Source organism: Macaca mulatta, chromosome 17 (genome assembly GCF_049350105.2).
Source record: "Macaca mulatta isolate MMU2019108-1 chromosome 17, T2T-MMU8v2.0, whole genome shotgun sequence".
NCBI classification, from domain to species: Eukaryota; Metazoa; Chordata; class Mammalia; order Primates; family Cercopithecidae; genus Macaca; species Macaca mulatta.
This window is the reverse complement of record NC_133422.1, coordinates 89099683-89123023: the sequence shown is the minus strand read 5'-3', so window position 1 is coordinate 89123023 and position 23341 is coordinate 89099683. Positions and strand designations below refer to the sequence as shown.

General features: G+C 40.5%; 1 protein-coding gene across 2 annotated transcripts in view; it reads right to left on the bottom strand.

Moving 5' to 3' along the window:
* The window catches only part of GPC6 (glypican 6), a 1173136-nt gene that overhangs the window by 25434 nt on the left and 1124361 nt on the right, over positions 1-23341 (bottom strand). For both annotated transcript variants that reach the window (XM_015121307.3, XM_077973856.1), the window contains one exon: positions 856-992. In XM_015121307.3, the coding sequence (XP_014976793.3) occupies positions 856-992 (137 nt within the window). The remainder of the gene's footprint in view (positions 1-855; positions 993-23341) is intronic.

The window sequence follows — 23341 nt, the reverse complement described above, 5'->3', positions numbered from 1 at the left end:
GAAACTGCTCAATAAAGCCCCAGAACAGATTCCCCTCTTAGCATCTCCACCCACTGGTCAATCCTCAAAGATTCCTCGAGTCCAATTTACCAGCTGCTTTATCCACCTGCAACCCCATTGCTGAGGGCTTTGGCAGATTCCTGTCCTTGTGTCCTGCCCTGCCTGCCAACTTCCAACCAGTCCTCCCATCCAGCCTCTCCACCTTATGAAAATCCAGGCCAAGCCCATTTTTGGGCTGAATCAAAAAATTCAGAAATTCCATATCAAGTCCCCACAGCACTGGTCAGCAGAGCAGGATGATGAAAACTGCTGTCTCTTGTCAGGAGGTTCCGATGGGACTTCCCAAAGTGTGTCACCTATTAGAACCGTTTCTCAGTGTCCCTCAGACATTTTCTGTTACCTTGCTAATGAATACTTCAATTTTTTTCCCAATTAGGGTGAAAAAAAAAACAGTTGAATTTTCATTTCCTGTTTAACTTGTGATGAAAACAAAAGAGCCCTGGAAATTTAACTATGCATAAAAATAGCTTCAGTATCTTAAAGCCATTAAGTGAACATAAAAGGGCTCTTTGTGATCTCAGGGTGTCTGAAACCTGGCATCTGCCACCGTTCCTCTGTCCTCATCCAGAGGCAAGGCGTTCTGAACAAGGATTCCATGCTTAATGGCACCTTGAGAGTAAGTGCTCCCAGGTGCCCATCAAACCTGTCACTCCCAACAGCTGTTGCTAAGTGATGACTTGCCCCTCCACCCTCTGTTGCTTTTTGCATAAACAGGTCTGCAGATTTGTGCCAAGAGAGTCTTCCAAGGCTGGGTGTGCTGTGCCCCCATCCATGCACACATCGAGTCACTCTCACCTGGCTTTGCTGTGCCCATTCCAGCATTCCTCCTCATTGGACGTGCCCGCTGTCACGCTCTCGTCCTTGCAGATGGTGTAGGGTAACGCTGACCAGACCTTTTTAGAGAGCTTCAATTTCTCTTTTATGTCTGTGACCTGATCAAGAAACCAGGGAAAGCAAGTGAGTATTCTGCTCAGGCTTTGCCCATTTCTACTCAAGGACGTACACAGGCGAAGGTTATAGAACCTGTGATGTGACCAGCAGGAACTCTTTAACAGTTTTAAGAGAGAGACACCACACTGCAGGGTTTATTGCCCGGGAAAGCCTCCTTTCCTCTCCCTCAGTCCTCCTCTAGCCGACAGTTCTCAGGTAATTGGCTTTTTGTTTTCCATCTTTTCTGTCCTTCAATCCTTTGAATTAAAAACTTACGAAGCATCACGCCTGGCTTTGGGTCCCTCTCCTGCTGAGAGTCCCTATTGTGAACACCCCAAGTATAGTCTCTAGAATTCATTTGCTTGCATGTCAGACAACTGTACCAACACTAATGCACCAAGAGAAAAATACTTTTCCCAATGGACTCCTTGTTTCTGCAAAAAATAAATATTGCCACTAATTCAGCTGCTGGTACTTCTGCTCTAGTGCAAATGACAGGCCCTTACAGCACACACATGGGTGGTAAGCAATAAACCAAACCCTCTGAAAAATCTCTAGAACTGAAAGAGAAGTCATTCTAAATATGGGTAAGTGTAAAATTCACAGCCCTGTGGATGGATGGCCGGGAAAAGCTTAGTGCCAGCATCTTAAGTGTCTTCAGGCTGAACACTGACTTTTCACTTGCAGAAAGGGTAGAGAGAGGAATTTAATTTCATTTTGGCTTCATAATGAACATTGGGAAAGTCCAGAGATGGCTGGAATGCATCTGTTATGAATTGAATTCTTTTCCTCCTTTTAACATGTTAAGTTCCTAACCCTTGGTACCGCAGAATGTGACTTTAGTTTGAGATAGGGTCATTACAGAGATAAATAAGTTAAAGTGAGGCCACGTGGGTGGCCCCTCACTCAGTATGATGTGTGCTTATAAAAAGGAGAAATTTGAGCACAGAGACACGCACAGAGGAAAGATAATGTGAAGAGACACAGGAAGAAGATGCTCATTTACAAGCCAAGGAGAGAGGCCTAGAACGGATCCTTTCCTCCCAGCCCTCAGGAGGAACCAGCCCGGCCGACACCTTGATTTCAGACTTCCAGCCCCAGAACTGTGGGACAGTAAATGTCTGCTGTTTTAAGCAACTCAGTTTGTGGTACTTTGTTATGATGGCCTTGCAAACAAATACAGATGCAAACAAGCGTTGAGTCAACATTTGATGGGGAACGGGATATTTACGGAATCTCAAAGTACCTAGTAACACAGGTTGCTTATTAATTACAAATGGAAAACTAGTAATTTTACATTGTGGAAATTTGGCAGGTTGCCACCTTCACCGAGTGATCAAGCAAGGGGACAAATTGGTCATGTGTTCCCCCTGATGTGATGTGCCAAGATAGACACGTCACTCAGGCCGCCCCAAATTCATAATCTGAACCTAATCATGGGGACACCTCAGACAAACCGAGACTGAGGGGGCATTCTGAAAACCAGCTGGCCTCTACTCATCAACAATGTCCATCATAAAAGACAAGGCAAAGCTGAAGAGTCCTTCCAGATTAAGAGTAAGAGACGTAATAGCTAAATGCAGGCAGAGGGCTCTGAAGTAAATGCTAGGTCGGAAGGATAATTGCCAATAAACGACATTATTGTGATAGTGGGCAAAATTTGTATGCTGGTTCTCTATTAGATAATAGTATTATGTTAGTGTTAAATTTCCTGAATATAAAATCATACTGTGGTAACACAGGAGAATGCTGTACTCTCGGGAGATACACGCTGGAGGGTTTAAAATGAAAGGGGTATAATTTCCACAACTTGCTCTACAACAGCTCAGTAATAATCAAGAATAACAATAAATATACAGACGTATAAACAAAAAGAGAAAAGGTAAATGTGACAACTTTTTCATATCTGGTAAATCTAAATGAAGAGTATAAAATTTTTCAAAACAAATGCAACTTTCCGTAAGTTTGAATTTTTTTTTATTTCAAAATAAACCATGTGAAAAACAATTCCTCACATTGTATTTGTTCTGTGTAGTGTCACTTTGGTGCCCTAACCTCCACTGAAGGTGTCCCCACAATAGACCACTCATTCTCACTCTTGTCAAAACAGTCCTCAGAGAAAGAAATACATGTTATATATTTACATCTGGTTCAGAAAATGACCACCACCTTTAGGACTGAAATACTGTCAGGTTTATTCTGTCCCATAATAAAACAAACTAAGAATGAGCACTCTCTTTCTGCTTATTTTGTACTACAATCCTACCTCCAGGTTATGGGAATCTAAACCAGATACACAGATTTTGAGACTCAGAGAAAGAACAAAGTTGCATGCCGTCCCACAGGTGTCTCCTTTCAGTATGTGCAGAATTTAATGGTGGATGTTGCACTGCTCATTCTTTAAATCATTCTCAAACGCTGTCTCCTTCGGAGTGCATTCTCGGGTCCCAGGTTAGATTGAGATTCAGCTTTCTGCACTGCCCAGTGCCCTCCTGATGATTCTAAGTACTGACCACTTGAAACTCTAATAATTGGCTTATTTTTCTGATTCTCTTTTAGACAACATGCTTCTTGTTGGCAGATATAGGGTTGTAATTTATCTTTATCCAGTGTCCAGTATGGGTCAAGCGACTAATCATCCAAATTTGCCACAACTTAGGGGATTCCCAGGGTGACGAGTTTTCAGCGTTAAAATGGGAACGTCCCAGGTAAACTAGGATGAGTTGGTCACACAGGTCTAAGCACACAGTAGGTGCTCAATAAATGTTGGTGAAGATAATGGATTGAATTGTCCCATTCTATTACAAGGTCATAGACTATGGTTAACACAAATTAGCTGGGGTCACAATACTGTGTGTTCATCCTCCCAAAAGGGGTGCGAGAACACTGTGGGATTGTATTTGGCTAAGTGAGGAGCCCATCACCGGGCTGTGGGTTTCCTCTCATTGTTCACCCCAGCACATTTATAATCAGAGTATGTTCCCTCTGGCATTTCGGTAGCTGTGCATTTTCATTGTGCAATTGAAGGAGATAACATCAAAGGAGCAGTGAGAAATGTAAATGCTGTTTTAACGTTCTGCACGGAAACACTGGCCAATTCACCTGCAGACGGTGATGGTGAGGCAGACGGCTGAAAAAATGGACACTCTTAGCCAATGGAAAAGAACACACCTTTGATTCATTTATGTCTGAATGATTGCAGTTTATTTTTCAGTATTAGGAAGGCCTTTCAATTTGCACATAATTTAGAAATATTTTTCTCATTTTTTTAATTGATATTTCTGAATAATATATGTAACTGCTCTGCTGTAGCTCCAGACATGAAGTGTTTTTTTTTTTTTTTCCTGGAAACTTAAGTGTACACAACTGTGAATTAAGCCTTCTCTTAACAAGCACTGTTAGTACAAATATATTACTGACAAATGACAGTGAGCCCTAATTCATTAATAACACACCAGATGGGAACAAAGACTTGGGATAACATACAAAATTTGTAACAATTTCCTTTCTCTGATTCCTGAATGAGCTATTCTAGGAAAAATGAACTCTTACCAATACTTGTGAATGGTATTTACCATCGCTCCAATATTGTTTTAGTAATGCTGTGATATTAGTAATCCCAGTAATATTTAAGTATTACTTTTTTCATCTGTGCTATTTGATAGATTCTGGAAGTTAAACAACAACTCCTGTTATGTCTCTGGAATCCGATCCAAACATATACTGTTGGGGTCCATAGGGAAAACATGAGCCCTCTTTTAGGATTTATCTGGAGTTGATTCTGAGTTCTGATAATTGCAACTCCTGATGTCAGTAGAGACAAACACTCCTAGTTTAAGACCTGTCAAAAGGCCCATGAACACTTGACTCTATTAGGAAGAGAGGGCGCCCTTCTCATACCTACCATTACAGTACTGTAAAATTAGGCTAAAGAGGGAGGAAGGTGACAAGGTGGAATGATTGCTAAAAACAAAGAGATTAGCAAAGCCAATGAGCAGAAAGAACTATCTAAGTACTCTTCTATGACTAATTTACCTAAGAAGTAATCTTGCTCCAAATATTTCACCTGAATCCCATCAGGTTTCTGACTTAAAAAAATCAGTTTACAGGAAATACTGGCAATAGAGGAAAAAACTAAGTAACACCAGAAATAATCAGACACATCTAGGGATGAGATATTATATAAGACAACTGGCCTTTAATGCTTCAAAAGAGGGCAGGTGAAAGAAGAAATCAAGAAAGTAAGCAAGCAAGAAACAAAGAAAGAGAGAAAGAAAGAGAAGAAAAAAAGAGGGAGGGAGGAAGGAAGGAAGGAAGGAAGGAGGAAAGGAAGGAAAGAAGGAAGGAAGGAAAAGGAAGGAAGGAAGAGAAACTGACCCCTGGATTTGGAGGTAGGGACCCCGCTGTAAGTAAGAGCTTTGATAATTTTGAATGTAGAATAAATAGTAGTTGATATTACTGACTAACTGCTAATTTTCTTAAGTGTGATCATGATGTCATGGCTGTATAGGAGACTGTGCTTGCTTTTAGGAGATTCACGCTGAGATACTTAGGGATAATGTGTCACTGCATCTTTTACTTACTTGAAAATAGCAAAATAGTCAACCATTATTCAATCTGTATGAGGGTTATATGGATGTTCATTTTACTATTTTTTTCCCCACCATTTCAATATTGAAAAAGTTACAAATAATGAAAAGTTGGGAAACAGATAAGACTTTGTTGTTAGGGCACATGGCTTTTAAGAGCCTTCCTGGGTTCAGCAGAGGGCAGTATTTGACTCTAAGAAACAGGGATTAACTGTGAGCTTTCATTGAGCTGAGGCCCTCAGGCGCATTCGATCTTCACAACTCTGACGGTGCTAAAATAGTATCATTATGCCCTTATACAAAAAGGAAACAGGCCTTAGAAGGGCTAAAAAACTTGCCACACATCTAGTTAATGATGGAGATGAGATTCAAATTCAAATGCAGATTCTGGAATCATTACTCTTAACCACTAGGCCTACTATGACCATAGTTGATAACCTTGGTTTTTGAAGTATGTGTGTTGGGTTGCCGGCAGGAGTCTGTGTGCATCTCTGGGGGTGTGCAAGAGATTCAATGTGATTCAGGATTAGAATTCCTATTTCTAAGTATAAAAATACAAGAGGAATTAAGCTTTCCTAATATTTAATCTAGAGATTGATATTTCAACCAGTCCATACAGGGATGGCCATTTCTCAATTACCCCAAGGACAGAGTAAGACTTTCATAGTGGGGAGGGGCAGCAGTGGCACCTCCACCACCATTAACTTGCTGCTGGTGTATTGATCCAGCATGTGTACTGGCTAAGGCATTTATTGATCCAGCATATGTACTGGCTAAGGCATTTATGGATTAGACTAATTAGTTTTAACTAACTCATTCAATGGAATAGGACTTAAATAGCTTTTGAAAAGAAACTTTGGATTTCTTTCATTTCAAACAAAGCAAGCACAAGTAAACAATACAATGGCAGGCATAATATTCCTTTTATTCTTGATACATCTGGAACATTACAAAATAGAAATAAAAAAGAATATATTTTTCTCATCTTTCAAAACTTTCTGTTTTTATGTAAATTTCATCAGGTGCAGAATGTGTTAATTCGGTAGTGCTTATGTTACAATTTATGTATACATATTTATAGGTATTCTGGTTGTCTATCATCCAGAATACTTTGCTGATAGAGGTGCAAGACCAAAAATATTTGCAGATCATCAGTCTACGGCACAGGGACTCATACCATATATTTTAAATCCGTGACTTAGCAAGTAAAAATTCAATAACATTCAATGAAATCTGTTTAATGAGACAAGAAAATGTAGTACAGTTTAGAAAAAGTTCCAAAACATTGGTTAAATAAGAAAAAAGGCTTTTGTGGCTAGTATTCCTTCATTAAACACTTCTAACATGCCTTTTATAAGACAGGTTTTATAGTAGACTCTGGGAATGCAAACTATGACTTGTACACAGTTGCTATCCTTGAAGGGTTTGTAGCACTGTCTGGTGGGGGTAACTGATGCGGAACAAACATTATAGTCCTAGCTAAGCAAAGGGCTGTGGGAGCACATATCAATTTGTCTGGAAATTCCCTTCCAGGGAACACCACCATATTCCTTCTCAAGCAAATAAGGCTTCGCTGCTATTTGTTCTTTTGTGGTTGCTGAACTCTTGTCATGGGACAGATTAGGAAGCAGAATAATTAATAATTTTCATCCAGGGATCAAAAACAAAAATAATGCATTACAGCCTCCCAAGTTTTAACCTCCAAGAACAGGATGATTTTGTCCATGTAGAAGCAATGGCTTTTAGCCACCACTCTGATCTTCAGCTGCTCATTTGCTAAAGAACAGCTGTACTTTCTTGGCTCCCAGGGAATAACTGCTCCACAGCCAGAGACTCAGTAAACAGAGCTTTGTGTGTACCAGTGCTTAATAAATATTTGTCAAATGAATAAATACACGAACAGCATTGCTGATGATCTGCTAAGGGAAGTAAGATTTCAAAAATGATTGATTACCTGCCAGCAACTGCTTTCCAAATGTAACTTTAGAGAGTAAAGGAGGCATGGACCAATTCGTTCAGGTTTTTAGGGGGAAAAAAAAAACAACAAAACACCAAAACTCATTTTCCTTGACCCGATTACCCCCAGAGGAAGAGAGAGATCTCAGATGATCCCCTCAATCTTCTAATTAGCATTTCAGACTCCTGTTGTCTTAAATGTCATTCCAGTTGTAATTTACACAGGTAAGATGGGACACCTGGGGGACCGCAAAAACAATCTTGGCTTAAGGAAAAAGCATGAGAATTTAACTAAAAATGGAATAAATCCCATCTTAAAAGGTCTTTGCAATCCTCATAAACACATTCCACCACCTTCTTTTGGTTTTCTAAGCCGGTGACCTGTTGAATTCTGAGTTGTTGTGTTTGTGAACTCCATTATTGCTTTTGTATCCCATGTGAATTCTCTGATGAGACATATTTGAATTTCTCCTTCAGCCCATGGCTGTCTACCCAACCACAGGAGGTCCCAAGTCCATCTACCCTGGACCCTTTATTTCCTCTGGATCTTTCCAGAGCAGTCACTGTGAGAAGGCCACCTGCCATTTTCCCTCAACCATCCCTGGATGCAAATCCACGTCACTGGCTACATGTTGTGTGCACCTGGCCCAACGCCCTATTTGTTCCTGACTTCAGAAAGTTTCGATGTGCCCATTTCATCACGATGAAAACATAATGTAACCAGATGTAAATAATATATACCATATCTTTAGAAAAATATGATGAATATTTAAAGGACTACACTCTAAATAATAAATATTGAAGGAAAAAACCAATGTGAATATTTTATAGGCTGGAGGTCATTGGTAAGCTTTGGAAAACAGTCTGTTTAAAGGAATGAAGGCAGGCTGGTTGTGCTCAGGGACAAGGCCATTTTACTTGGTCAACACAAAGTCACCATACACAAAACTATTTTTGCAACCTAAGAGTTTGACATAATCCAGTTTTGGAGACAGTGACCTCATCTAACTTTACTGTAGAGAAGAATGGTCTTTTCTGACAGCACCAAGTCATCTGCTTCACCATGTGAGCCCGCATCAGAATTCAAGTCATGCATACTCCTTCAGTAATCAAACAAGGTCTGTGAATGTACCTGTCCACAGCTTCTCTCACTCCCTCGGGAAACACGTGCACTCGGGATGAGAGCATTTATAGTTCCTAAGTCTCAGATAGAATATTATTTTTTCTGATGTGGCCAAATATCTATAAACACAATCTCCCTCCCTCACATTCTTAGAGCAAGTAATCCATATCTTCTGATAATGGCTTTTAGCACTGTCTTCACTAGAACATCAGTTTTCCATTTATTCTGAGTTTATGAAACTCTTTGGTGTCATTTTTCATGTCTCAGATTGGCCCCTCTATAATGTAATGTTTGGGTAGGTTTTGTAATGCTTGGTGGAGAAACTGCTTGTACTAATAACATGTTTTCTTTTAGGAAACTTCTAGATAAGTCTTGGGGATGATAGCAGGGTTCTGTGGAATGCACTTTGTCAGTGACCCTAACGCTGACTTTGACCATATGTTACACCCAACACTTTACAGAGTCCTCAAGACACTATTCAACCTAAAACCACTCCGACATTTTGGGCTCTATCATGTGTTCCCAGGGAGTCCAATGATAACTTCTAGTCTGTTTCCACATGACATATATTTTTGTGGTGGTGTGGTACTTTTTATTTTTTTGTTTTTATTTTTTTGAGACAGTCTTGTTCTGTCACCAGGCTGGAGCGCAGTGGTGTGATCTTGGCTCACAGCAACCCCCGCCTCCCGGGTTCACGCCATTCTCCTGCCTCAGCCTCCCGAGCAGCTGGGACTACAGACATGTGCCACCATGCCCAGCTAATTTTTGTAGTTTTAGTAGAGATGGGGTTTCACCACATTGGCCAGGATGGTCTTGATCTCTTGACCTCATGATCCACCCACCTCAGCCTCCCAAAGTGCTGGGATTACAGGTGTGAGCCATGGCACCCGGCCAGTACTTTTAACATTACTCCCAAGGTGACAAACACATGTTTCATAGGAAAGATTAAGAAGGATATAAAAAAAATTTTTTTTAAGTAGGAAGTGAATCTTTGAAGGTTTGAAAACACAATGCTTAGTTTTGTTGAGTTTCGTAGAGAACTGGGAATGGCTTGAAAAGTTCAGTCTGAGTAATCCTGTCTGGTTTCAGGCTTGGAATTTCTTGGCTAGCTGATCACGCCATATTAAGGGCATGCATGCTCCTGAAAACACTGATGGGGTCCTTTTCAGGCAAAATGCTGGTCCTCAAATAGGGATAAATGAGGGAGACATCAGAAATATCTTCCTACTGCTGTTCAGGTTAGATTTTTGCAGCAGATTTTAAGAAAACAACAAAAACTTTCAAATCTTTGTGTTTGTACCTAATGTCCTGATTGTGCCTCACTCCCTATGGCATTACATTTTAGGCATGTGAGTGCAGTAGGATCCCACACGTCCTTGAGAGATGACACAGTCTGACATTAAACTAATATCTATTGAATTCAGTAGTGAAAAGTAAAACACAAGAATTCATTTGTTCCTTGGGAAGCCAGACCAAGTCAAAGTATTACTTTGCACCAAGATACCTAAAATGTGGCACTATTTACTTTTCAAGACTGAAAAATAGCAATGATTTCAAGGAGTAGTTTTATTGCTTAATCATGGAATTTACAGGCTTTGCAGAGCTCTCACGGTCAGTCCAATGCTTCCAGAGCATTCTTGACAGGCTCATCTAGACTCTGTTTAAATGTTTCTAATGACAGATATAAATGAAGGAGGACTTAGGATTTGCTGTTTTGACCTAAGCCAAGTCATCTCCCCTTGCTAGGCAGTTCTGGGTCTTTATGGACAGGGCTTGAGTACACAGCAGAAACACATTCTTATTCTTTCTCCTCGCTTGGCATTGAGACTGAGCCCTCAACTTTTCTCTCTTGCCTGGCTTTGTTCCTTTGCAAGCGCTACCTGGTTTCAAATTCTGAGAGTGGATTCTATTTTTCTCTGCCTAGCCCTTGGTAAATGCTCCTTTGGATTCATTTCTGACCAAAGGTCTGTCCCATCTGCTCTCTTGCTCTCTGGTTTGGAGAACAGCTGTGTCCTCCTTGGTGGCTAACTTTGGCCTCTATCTTTTTTCAGGAATTATTTTTGCTGTATAGAGGTAGACATCCCCAGGGAACTTGCCATGATTTAGAGCATGGATTGTGACAAGTGCTGATTCTAAATTAGGTCATTAGATATGCAGTCTTCATAATGCTGGATTGGAAGATCTCAGGTGCGCTTTCAAAAGAAGAGAATGAATTCAGTATTTCCAGCAGTTATATAAGGCACCTTGAAGCATTTTGGATATTTTATTTTAAATCTGACCTCTGCTCCTACCATCATCTATTCTATCATCATTATGGAATGAAACCTTTTGGAAGTTCTTTGTGGTTTGAAAAGCAGATTTCCTCCATATTTCCTGAATTTCCTGATATAGCTAACAAGATGATGCTAGTGGCATAGGATTGACCCCTTTGTATAGGACTAACCTGGAAATTAGCCCTGATTTGGAAAACTGCCAGAGAGCACTCCAATTATTTAATAGCCCAATTTTGCTAATGTGAAAAAAAGTTTAATGTTTGAACACTTAGTTTTGCTGAAAAATTCAGATTCTTTGCCAACTCTTACTTCAAATGTACAACCCCTTCATAGGGCCTTTGATATACTTAGGAAACCCATACAGAATTTCCATCTCTGTTTCTACCTGTGATTGGCATAACAGTGATTTCGTTAAGCTCATAGCTACCTGAAGGTACTCTGAAAATATTGAAATTTCATCTTTAGGGAATGAAATCCAGGACAAGTAAGTCTGCTAATTAAAAAAGGGGGAGGAGGCATCGCAAAGCATTTCACTTCAAGTTTAGGCATTCCTGAATATTTTCGAGTTCATTATTTAATTCCAGCAGTTTGGTGGCTTTATTCTTCCACACCAAAACTGGGGAATAGACGTGTATTGTGGTCTCTTTCTCTAAAGCCTACAGACATTTGGAACTTACTGGGAAACAGGAAACACCTTTTGCTCACCCAAGAGTGGTGTCATTGAGCATGATATCTTACTTATCTTAAGTAAGATATTGCAAACATTATTCCGTCCAACAGCAAGAGTACCCACAAAGATGTACACACATTGGAAAAGTAATTTAGATGCAGCATAGGAAAGTATTCAGCAAGTGGTAGGTGGAAATCAGATTTATCTACATTCTAAAGCCATTTAGGGTAGAGACGGGTTGCCATAAATCTTCAATGGAATAGGCAACCAAAAGCATATAAATGTCTTTTGGGCATGTATGATTTGATTTATACTTAACTATGTAGACTTGCATTGTGTGGTGCATAATAAATGCTACTTTTAAATTTCTTATGTTATATTTATGCTATAATTCAATGATCTGCCTTTTTTTCTTCCTGGGTTTAACTGGGAACTTGTTCAAGTTCAAATACCAAAGATTTTAGCCTAAGGGATGAGATACTAGTAAATATCTCTAAGAATGTAAACCACTGCACCCAAGGCTGTCTATGAACTTTTACTCAAACGTAGGGTCTGTACATTGGAGAGAAGAGTATAATTTAGTTGAAAGTCTTCCTATGGGTTTCAACTTAGGGCCTCCCCAGAATATGTGCTCACAGAGATCCCTTCGGTTTTACCTAGCATAGAGATTTGCCCATTCATCGTGGGTGTGGGCCTCCCTCCCAGCTGCAGGTGACATGGGGGCAGGGCCTCTGTGCTTTGTGTTCACCACTTCCTAGCAGATGAGTGTCCCATCGCCTAGCACAGTGCCTGGTTTTTGGTTGTACTCAATAGATAGCGAATGAACAAATGAACAATTGGCAGAGTAGGCAGAAGGGCAAGTTCAAATTCTGGGTCTTCAAATGAAATTGTAAATGAAATGTAAATTATACATGCCCTTACTTGCAAAATAAATTATTGCCATAGGGAAGGGCATCTTCCTGGTAAGCTTCCCTATATTACAGATAATTGGTTGTTTAGGGTCTATTTATGAATAGTCATTCCAACTAAACACCCTCACCCCCACACACACCTGCACACAGCCAGGCACACACACTTGATTCGTATCTACAATGTACTGGGCCTTTTTAAGGTCTTGGGCATACAGCGATTTAAAGGACATGGTCCTGCCTTCAATTAACCACCCAGTGGAGGAAAGATATATACACATAAATGAGCATTAAAAATGGCTCACACGTTTAAGGGTTGTAGGGTGTGAGAAGTAAAATCAATATCTTACAATAAGGGAGAAAGTGGAAACTTAAGTTCACACATTGCTAGGGCACTTGGAACTGGAAGTACTTAATGAGTACAAATGCCACCATGGGGACATATGGCACTGGGGGACTAAACTGCATTCTTTCTTGCAAATCAAGTTCTTACCCCTGTGAGGTAAATTACGTGTTCCTGAGAGCCATCTGGTTACCTTAAAGATCCAATTTACCCCATGGGGCACCAACCAGGGAGTACCATTTACTCCTCTTATGATTAGACCCAAGTGACATAATTTTGCTTGGCTTTCACCTTTACATCATAAGCATCCAATAACCTAAATAGGTCCTCTTAGTCTCCTACAAGCTGCAGAGGTGTCATAGGCAGGCCACTTTAGCTCCACTGGGAGAGAAAACAACCTGTAAAATGGCAAAATGGCCATCCTGTTCGAAGAAGCAATGAGAGCCTAAAGGCAGCAATATCCCACAGAAACATAATGTGAGCCACAAAGGAGCTACGGGTGTCTTTTTAAATTTTCTAGTTGCCACATTGAAAAAAAAGTAAGTTGAAGCTAATTTCAATGTTATGTTTTGTTGAACACAACTTATTCAAAACACTGTTTCAATATATAGTAAACACAAAACATTTAAATGAGATATTGTATGTTCTTTATTCTTTTCTGGTACTAAGTCTTTAAAGACTAGTTTATATTTTATACTTATAGTCCATCTCAATTCATTCCACCGGACATCTCCATTGCTCAATAGTCACACACGGCTAGTAGCTGCCATGTTAGATGGCACAGGTTTCAAAATCTGTTGTGGGTTTTTCACTTAGAGCACATTTCAGTTCTGTCTACAGCACATCCTTAGTGGTCAACAGCCTTGTGTGGCTGGTGGCTACCGTACTGAGAGCACGGTCTAACGTCCTTCCTAAGCACGTCAGGAGAGGGGCCAGTTGCTACTGAGAGGGGTTGAGCGTGATTCCTAGGCTAGGGGTTGTTGTCTGAATGAGCTAAAGGCGGGCTATTAGCTTAACATTAGAGTGTTCAGTATCTTCTTCTGAACTTTTTGAGTAGGTTGCATTTCAAAACAACAGAACTCATTTTTATCCTTTTTCTCTGACCTCACTCTCCTGCCCCTACTCCATACCCACAGTCAACTGTCCCAAGTACAGCAGGAAAGAACTGAATCGAAGTTAGGTTACAGTAGAAGTCTGTTTGAATCCAGCCTATGTCTAGAATTGCTTCAGTTTATATAAATGGGAACATGTTCCATTCAGCTTTGTGACATCCATCAAAATTTCGCCTATGAACAGATTTTTGGCTCGCATTTATTTATTTTTACCGAAGTTTAATAATCATCCAGAAAAGTACACAAATCATATATCATCAGTTTGATGAATTTCTCACAAGATACTCATGCAATAAGACACCAGATATGTGGTGGTTTTAATAAAGGAAAATATTTTTAAAAGTTTTTGTTGAATCTAGTGAGAACACATGGACACAGGGAGGGGAACATCACACACCAGGGCCTGTCGGGGGTGGGGGGCAAGGGAAAGGAGAGCATTAGGACAAACACCTAATGCATGTGAGGCTTAAAACCTAGATGACGGGTTGATGGGTGCAGCAAACCAGCATGGCACATGTATACCTATGTAACAAACCTGCAGTTTCTGCACATGTGTCCCAGAACTTAAAGTAAAATTAAAAAAGGTTTTTGTTAAATCTAATTCTTTTCACAAGATTTCATTCTCTTGAAAATTAATTTTATCAAGTCATGGATATGCAGGGATTAAAGATTACCAAAGAGCTGAGTTTATTATTGATTTACTGTAACTTTGAGATTATAAATTGCTTCTAGGCTCTGGGCATGTACCTACATTTTAAAGGCAAAGGGCTATCAAAAAGTCGATACAATGACTTGCTTAAAGCAGCCTGACATCTTTTCCTTCAAGGTGGTCCAGCCTCATCTGCGGGCCTTTAGGGACCACCTTCACTATGACCACCAGATGGCAGTGCTGTCCAATCTTTGTCCACCTTTCACCCCCTTCCCAGTCTTATCCCCGAGAATAAAATTGTAGATTGTTCCACTGCATATAAAACTGACAACCCTGTTATTTTAAACTTGAAACTGACAGGCTGTTATTTTAATGAGGTCTACCAGAGCCAAGGTTAACCAAAACTTAATTTCCCTACAAAATGTTAAGGCCACAGTTCTAAAAGGGGGCTGTGAAATTTTATGTTATTGATACTTTTTCTGACTGTACAAGTTTTAAGATATTTTTTGACAAGTAAAGCTACATGATGAATATAGACATATGTTTATGTATAATAGCCAAATTATGTATTACAATTGCTTCAAATTTCTCCCAATAGGTCCTTTTACTCTAAGTTAGATTCCTCCGACACAAAGTTCTTTGTATCCATTTCAGTCTATTTTGAAGCAAAAGTATATATTTTTAGCACTTTGACTTTCCAGCTTAATGAGTCAAAGGAAAATTTAAAGCTTTTTTCAATCTCATTAATATTCCAAAATGAAATCCAGTGTAGTATTTAATTCTTTATTTCTATGAAATAAGCTTAGATCTAGAACAGTAAAACTTAGAAAGGATTTTTTATAATAGGTATTCCTACAATGTGTGATGGTTAATGGCATTACAATTTATTTCCTTTCCCTTGAAATGTCTTTTTATGTTGATCAAGGAAGGATTTAAAGTCAGTTACTAACTGTGCCAATATTAAAAACATTAGAAACCACCTTTCCCAAGTGATTTTGCTAACATTTTTTGCACCCTTTAATCTGTTCCAAGCAATAATTTTAAACATGTAACCAACCTTCCTGTCTGAATTTATGCAGTAGATCCTGCAAATAATCCATTTCTACATTTACAAAATTTACTTGGAATGATTATTGTCACTACTGATCCTTTGTCACAGGCCAAAGGTCTGTCCGCAACAGGACTTTATAAGCTCTGGATAAGCCTGCCTGGATTTCTGAAAGTGGGCATCAAATGAATGAATTTCATGTTCAGTTATTATTAATTAGTGGCAATGCCCATTCACTTCGAGAAACATCTAATGCAAACATACTGTGTATAAAGAACTGTGCCTGGGAGACTAAGTTTATAAAACCAAGTTAGAAACAGTTCCTGTCCTCAGGATCAGCTACATAATTTGTAGAGCCCAGTGCAAAATGAAAATGCAGGGCTCCCTGTTTCAATATTATTAGGAATTTGAACGTGGCATTTACAGAGCGTCAGGTACTTCTAAACACTGGGCCTTGTGCAACTATGCAGGTAGTATCCCATGAAGCCTGCTTGTCTTCAAGAAGCTATGATCTAGTTGGGTTTTCCTGACCTGCACAACAAGGAGTGAGACAGGTGCTGATAAAAATGATGATAACAACAGTGATGGCTACCATTACCTATTAGACACTCAGCAACCAAATCCATAATTGCCTCCAATTTGTAAAAAATGCTGAAAGGTAGCTGTTGATGTCTCAACTTTACAGATGCAATAACTGAGAATTGCATTTCTATGGTGACTTTTTTGTTTAGTGAGATGTCATCAAATTCTCACTAAGTGGCTGGCCCCATGGTAAACCCATCACTCCTATCTCATTGTTTAATCATCACAACCTCACATGAACAGTGAAGACACCGAGGAAGTGAAGAGTGAAGTCACTTGGCCTTGATCACACAGCACAAGTAGTAGGGCCTGATTTTGAGCCTTGGCAGTGGGGCCCCAGAGCCTGCAGTCTCAAATTAGCCATTACAACAGCACTGGTAAACTGGAGAGTATTACTGCATTTGAAAAGCCCTGTGCCTGTTGGTAGGTCTCACTCATTTAAAAAAAGATGGAAAATATATTTGCGGGGAGGAGGATGGCACTCTGGAAATCTTTGTACTCTTCCCTGAATTATCAGTCCATGCTAATGTTCTAGACCTTCTCCAATACCATTGTGATTCTAGCAGCCCTACAAACAATGTCCTGATTCTTGGCCTTTTTCTAACGCCACTATGGTTTGAGTAGCCTTTCCTAATTTTCTAGGCCATTTCTAACAATGCCTATGGCTAGAGCCCTCCAAACAAATATAAGACCACACATTTTTCAGGATAACATTTTAAATCAGCCCATCTTCCTTTAGGAAGTCCAAAGACAGATGAATCAAATGCTATTTGCCCAATTATGCTTCTGGTTATGTATAACAGTGGGTTATACTGTCCCTGAATCAATCAATCAATCAATCAATCAATCAATCATCTATCATCGATCAATCGTCTATCTATCTTAACTATCAGCAGAAATAATAATTTTCAGGTGGTGCTAAGAACATTCTAGATGCACAATACCATAAAACCTATGCCATTTCTCTAACAGGCAAGTGTGAAAAAATGAAAGTCCTAAAAACTCCTCCTGGCTTTAAAATGGAAAAAGAGTTCCCCTTCTGGATTTTTTATTCATAAAACAGCACAGACCAACTCCTCCCCTGGGTTTCCATGACAAAGGGAGAGTTTTCCCATAGGGCTACATATGTAGGCTGGAAAGCCAGCCCTACATATTTAATGGTCTGTATCTAACAACATTGTATTAGAAATCCTCTTCTTGAGACTATTTCTCTTATGAAATGAAAAGTAGTAAAGAAAACAAAATTTTCACCACCCTGCCATAGGAACCCATGGGGACTTGATAGGGCTTTGCATTTTCCTATTACATTGTACTTGGGAATAAGGTTGAGAAGCCAGACAGTAAATCTGATCCAACCAAATCCAAAGCACTTGGAGGAATCACCTTTTTATTGCAGATAAGTATAAAACCAGTACTGGAAGCACACTGGAATCTTAAAGATCAAACCCCAGGGGCTTTCTGTTAATAGATTTGGTAGCTAAGCAGTGGTACTTAGAGAATAGCCTTTATCTCTTCAAAAAAAAAAAAAGTCTCAGCAAAAGGAGTTCTGAATGTAAATAATTAGAATGATTTCTGTCAAGTTAGCCTCAATGTTAGGTTGCTTTTCTATTCCTTCTTTGAAGAGCGTTATGTTTTATTCCTGATGCACTGGAAAGTCATGGTATAATTATCCTGCTGGCATATGAGGTTACACTCCCAGTCTTTCTGAACAGAATGGAAACCTAACCTCTCATTTTTTCCCCTAGATTAATAAATATAAAATTCACTGATTTGATTTTTTGTATTTTTCTCATCAGAAGTTAATTCTGAATTTTTATACTATGCCATGGTGATCCATAAATCACAAATTCCAAGATGCTTCATTCTCTTCATTCTTTTTAGTATAATTAAAGGAAAGTTAAGCAGCCCTTTTGAAAATAGTTTTCATTTTCTTATTTCTTCAAATCATTTCCTATGTGGAAAACCGACCTTCTTTTTCAAGCCAAATCACGAATATTTAAAAAGGACCTAGTGCATTTTCAATTGCTTCTTTTGTCCTCACAAAGGTAGGAGGGTTTTTCAAAGGTTTTTACAAAGATAACTGAAAGTGGGGTATTATTTATCCAAGTGCCTAAATGAGATATGCCACTAAGTTCCCCTCTCCATTATTTATATGGTCGAGAAGAAAGGACAAACTTCAAAGGAGCTAGAACTTATGTCCAGAACTTGGTTTTACTATTATTGCTCCGAAAAGGTGACTCCACAACAAGAAGAGACACTTAGAAATCTCTTTTGCTTGACATTTTAAAAAGTTTTTTTTTTTTTTTTTTTAAACAAAGCCATTAGAACAGGCTTTCCTAAAACATGATGAAAAAGAGGATTTCAGGAAAAACATGCTGAGTATCCTGGGAAATCATGGAAACTCTGTAGTTATCTTTACAAGGGAAAGAGCTTTTCTCTGATCAAAAATGGTGAAGGCATAGGTGGTCCTGGGGTTGCCATGCCGAGGTGTTCACACAACGTGCTCTCAGTACAGACACAGGGACTAGACCTGCAGTCTGGAGATTGGCACTCTTAACTTGCGTCCCACAACTCGTCCTGACACACGGGAAATCTGAAAACTCAGACCCACGGGGTTAAAGAGTAGACAGTGTGATCTCTCCAGGGCAAGCTCAACCCTGTGACTTCACTTATTTTCTTTCTCTGAAAAGTCTTTTAATTTTCAGATTTAGTCTAGCTTTTCATATCCATCTTTTCACTTCTTCTAAGCCTATAAGTCAGGTTCTCATGGCCAATGAATCTAATTGCAGTAATTTAAAAAAAATCTGTCTTTATTTTCTTTACTTTATTTTTTGAATATGTAGTACTGCTGCCATGAATTAAATGGTCTTTTTCTTCTCTTTCTTTTTTCTTTCTTTCTTTCTTTCTTTCTTTCTTTCTTTCTTTCTTTCTTTCTTTCTTTCTTTCTTTCTTTCTTTCTTTCTTTCTTTCTCTTTCTTTCTTTCTCTCTTCTTTCCCTCCCTCCCTCCCTTCCTCTCTCCCTCCTTCCCTCCCTCCCTCCCTCCCTCCCTCCCTCCCTTCCTTCCTTCCTTCCTTCCTTCCTTCCTTCCTTCCTTCCTTCCTTCCTTCCTTCCTTCCTTCCTCCCTCCCTCCCTCCCTCCCTCCCTCCCTCCCTCCCTTCCTTCCTTCTTTCCTTCTGTCTTTCTTTCTCTTTCTTTTTTGATGGAGTCTTGCTCTGTCACCCAGGCTGGAGTGCAGTGGCACAGTCTCAGCTCACTGCAACCTCTGCTTCCCAGGTTCAAGTGATTCTCCTGTCTCAGCCTCCCAAGTAGCTGGAACTACAGGTGCACACCACCACATCCGGCTAATTTTTGTATTTTTAGTACAGATGGGGTTTCACCACACTGGTCAGGCTGGTCTTGAACTCCTGACTTCAGGTGATTCACCCTCCTCAGCCTCCCAAAGTGCCATGGTCCTTTCTCTTAAAGACCAATGGCAATGGCTGTATTGCTGCGTGTGGTCATGCATTCAGTCAACAAACATTCATGAAGGGTTTTCTCTGTGCAAGACACTGCATTAGGCATTGGGGCTACAGAGATGAAAAGGACATTGTTTCTACTTTCAAGGAGCTTTCTCTTCTGTGGAGATAAAGACATAAAAACTGATAGTAGTATAATGTGATGTCAACATTGACAAGAATTGAGTAGAGAAAGATAGAAGCTGAGTGTAGAGTAGGTTTTTTCCAAGAGCAGAAACCAGTGACCCAAAGTTGATTAAACTGAGATCAAATGGGAAAAGGTAAGGGCACTTAAACCACAGTAAAGGGGATAGGGTTTAACGCGTTAAATCAGGACCAATGAGAATAGACACATGGTGCTATTCTCAGTACAGACACAGGTACTAGACCTGCAGTCTAGGGATTCGCACTCTTAACTTGTATCCCCCAACTCGTGGTGGTACCTTAGGGCTGTGACCACTTACTGAGAAACCCAATCAATTTCTAGGGAGGGTTCAAGGAGTGAGGGAGGCATTCTCAAGGCCTGGGTACCATCAGTTGGCCAAGAGTGCCGCAGATGCCTTTAGTTAGAGGACTTTAGTTAGTCCTCTAACTAAAGGCAGAATGTGTGTTCACACTGTATCTTACAGGTGATGCATGCAGCTTCTGATGGATAAGTATTACCTGTGGAGCATCAGATGGTCCAGAGGTACAGAGTAGGGGTCCTGAGTCTGCCAAGTAGGGGCTCTAGGGAGCAGCTCCCACAGGGGTCTCTCTGAGCTACTCTTGAAGAATGAGTTGGTGTTGGGGCTCCCAGTCAGATGGAGCCCACGTTCAAAGGCTCATGTGGACCAAACCCACTAAGGCTTTGGAAAGTAGTTTGGTACAACTGAAAGGTACAGTGCATATGTTGGAGAGGCAGGAGTCGGGGCCAGAGAAGTGGGCCAGTAGATTCTGCAGGGTTTCATAGTCTACTGTGAGCAGTTTAGTATTTTTTTCTGGAGAATCATTGAAGGGTGAAGGGTGCTAGAACAGCCCAGCTGGGGTCCAGAAGGATACACAGGTATGGCGCTGTGAAAGCCAGGTGGGGTGGGCAATGGTCTGGATTGATGACAGGGGACAGACCAGTGGTGTCTTGTTCACATCTATCACGGATTCCTAACTGCCAACTCCATGACACATTTTCCATTTTAAATGCATTGTTTCATTTTTACCTTTTCTTTTCCTGAGACGGGGTCTCACTCTGTTGTCCAGGCCAGAGTCCAGTGGTGCAATCCTAGCTCATTGCAGCTCTGAACTCCTAGGCTCAAACAACCCTCCCGCCTTCCAAGTGGCTTGGATTACAGATGCATGCCACCATGCTCGGCTACATTTTTCCTTTTAATTAGGCTCTATGTCTTTCAGAGCCCTGTTTCCCCCTCCGTGTGCTCCCCGCCAGCTCAGGCCTTTGCTTATGCTCCCTCTGAGAAGTCACTTCCTCCACCAGCAGTGATGCCTCTTCTCTTAGCCTGTCCACAGCTTCTTCATCCCTTCAGGCAGATCATGCAGATAAAGTACATTAGAGAAGCGGGCTGAGTTTGTTTGTTCATTCGTCAAACATCTACTCTTTTCCAGGCACCCTCTTAGGTACCAGGGATGAAGTAGTGAACAAAAGAGGGCACAACCTCCTTCCTTCATGGAGCCTACATTTGCATTACAGGATTCCAACAACAAATAGGATAAACCAGTAAAATATATGGCACTGTGGAAGACAGTGTGGTGATTCCTCAAAGACCTAGAACCAGAAATACCATTTGACCCAGTAATCCTATTACTGGATATACACCCAAAGGAATATATGTCATTCTGTTATAAAGATACATGCACGCGTATGTTCATTACAACACTATTTACAATAGCAAAGACATGGAATCAACCCAAATGCCCATCAAGGATAGACTGGATAAAGAAAATGTGGTACATATACGGCATGGAATACTATGCAGCCATACAACGTATGTTGTATGTTCATTACAACACTATTTACAATAGCAAAGACATGGAATCAACCCAAATGCCCATCAAGGATGAACTGGATAAAGAAAATGTGGTACACATACAGCATGGAATACTATGCAGCCATATGCAGGAACAAGATCACGTCCTTTGCAGGGACATGGATGGAGATGGAAGCCATTATCCTCAGCAAACTAACTCGGGAGTGGAAAACCAAACATAGCACTTTCTCACTTATAAGGGGAGCTGAACAATGAAAATACATGGACACACGGAGATCAACACACACTGGGGCCTGTCGGGGGTCAGGGGAGGGAGAGCATCAGGATAAATAGTTAATGCATGTGGGGTTTAATACCTAGGTGATGGGTTGATGGGTGCAGCAGCAAACCACTATGGCACACGTTTACCTATGTAACAAACCTGCACGTGCTGCACATGTATCCCAGAACTTTAAATTAAGTTAAAAAAGAATTATACAATAAAAACATACATGGCATGTGCTAAAGTGAAAACTAAAGTGGAGGAGGGGATTAGAAGCATGTGTGGAGGTGGATGCCCATGGAAGGCCTCACTGAGAAGGTAGCAGTTGATAATGTAGGGAAGCAATTTCTGTTCTTTTCATAGACACATTTAGATTGATATTAATAGCATACAATTTCATCATTTCCTCATTCATTTTCACAAGAGATAGTCTCTCACTTTTCCCTTGAAACATGACTCCCTCAAGGACTACTTTTGCATTTTTACACTTTGGTATGATGTTTATGGGGATTATTTTCTCTTCCAGAAGAAAGCAATAGTGCACGCATGAAAATAAAAGGTAACTGACACTTGGCCTTGGTTGGGGAGACAACTGAGAGGGTGGAACATGGTGCACACCTGGAGGACGATGGCTGAAGAAAGAGAAGAGCCAGGGCCGGGCACACTGGCTCAAGCCTGTAATCCCAGCACTTTGGGAAGCCGAGGCAGGAGGATCATATGAGGTCAGGAGTTCGAGACCAGCCTGACCAACATGGGGAAACCCTGTCTCCACTAAAAATATAAAAATTAGCCAGGCTTGGTGGCGGGTGCCTGTAATCCCAGCTACTTGGGAGGCTGAGGCAGGAGAATCACTTCAACCTGGGAGGCAGAGGTTGCAGTGAGCTGAGATCATACCACTGGACTGCAGCCTGGGCGACAAGACTGAGACTCTGTCTGAAAAAAAAAAAAGAAAGAAAAAAAGCCACTGGCCTTGGCATCATGCCACATGGACACAGGAGCCAGGAGAGGTAGAGTTTCTTTTACAATAGAACTATATGGATTTGAACATGGAATTTCCTGGCTTTTAAATTCTCTCTCCACCTCCATCCTTGTCTTCATCATGATCATCATCATCACCGTCCGTCATCCCCCCACCATCATCATCACAGCATGGGCTGAACGAAACACATCTGTATAGATAGATTAACACTGATGGCTGACAATTTGTAACCTCTGCCTTGCAGCTTAGTTTAAGAGCAGTCTCAGGTCTGAGGCCTTCCCGGATAATGCCAGTTCATCCTGCTGTCTGCATTCTTTTCATTTTGCACTCATTTCCTTATCCATTCATTCGGCATTTGCCTAGAGCTTACCGAATAGCAGGGACT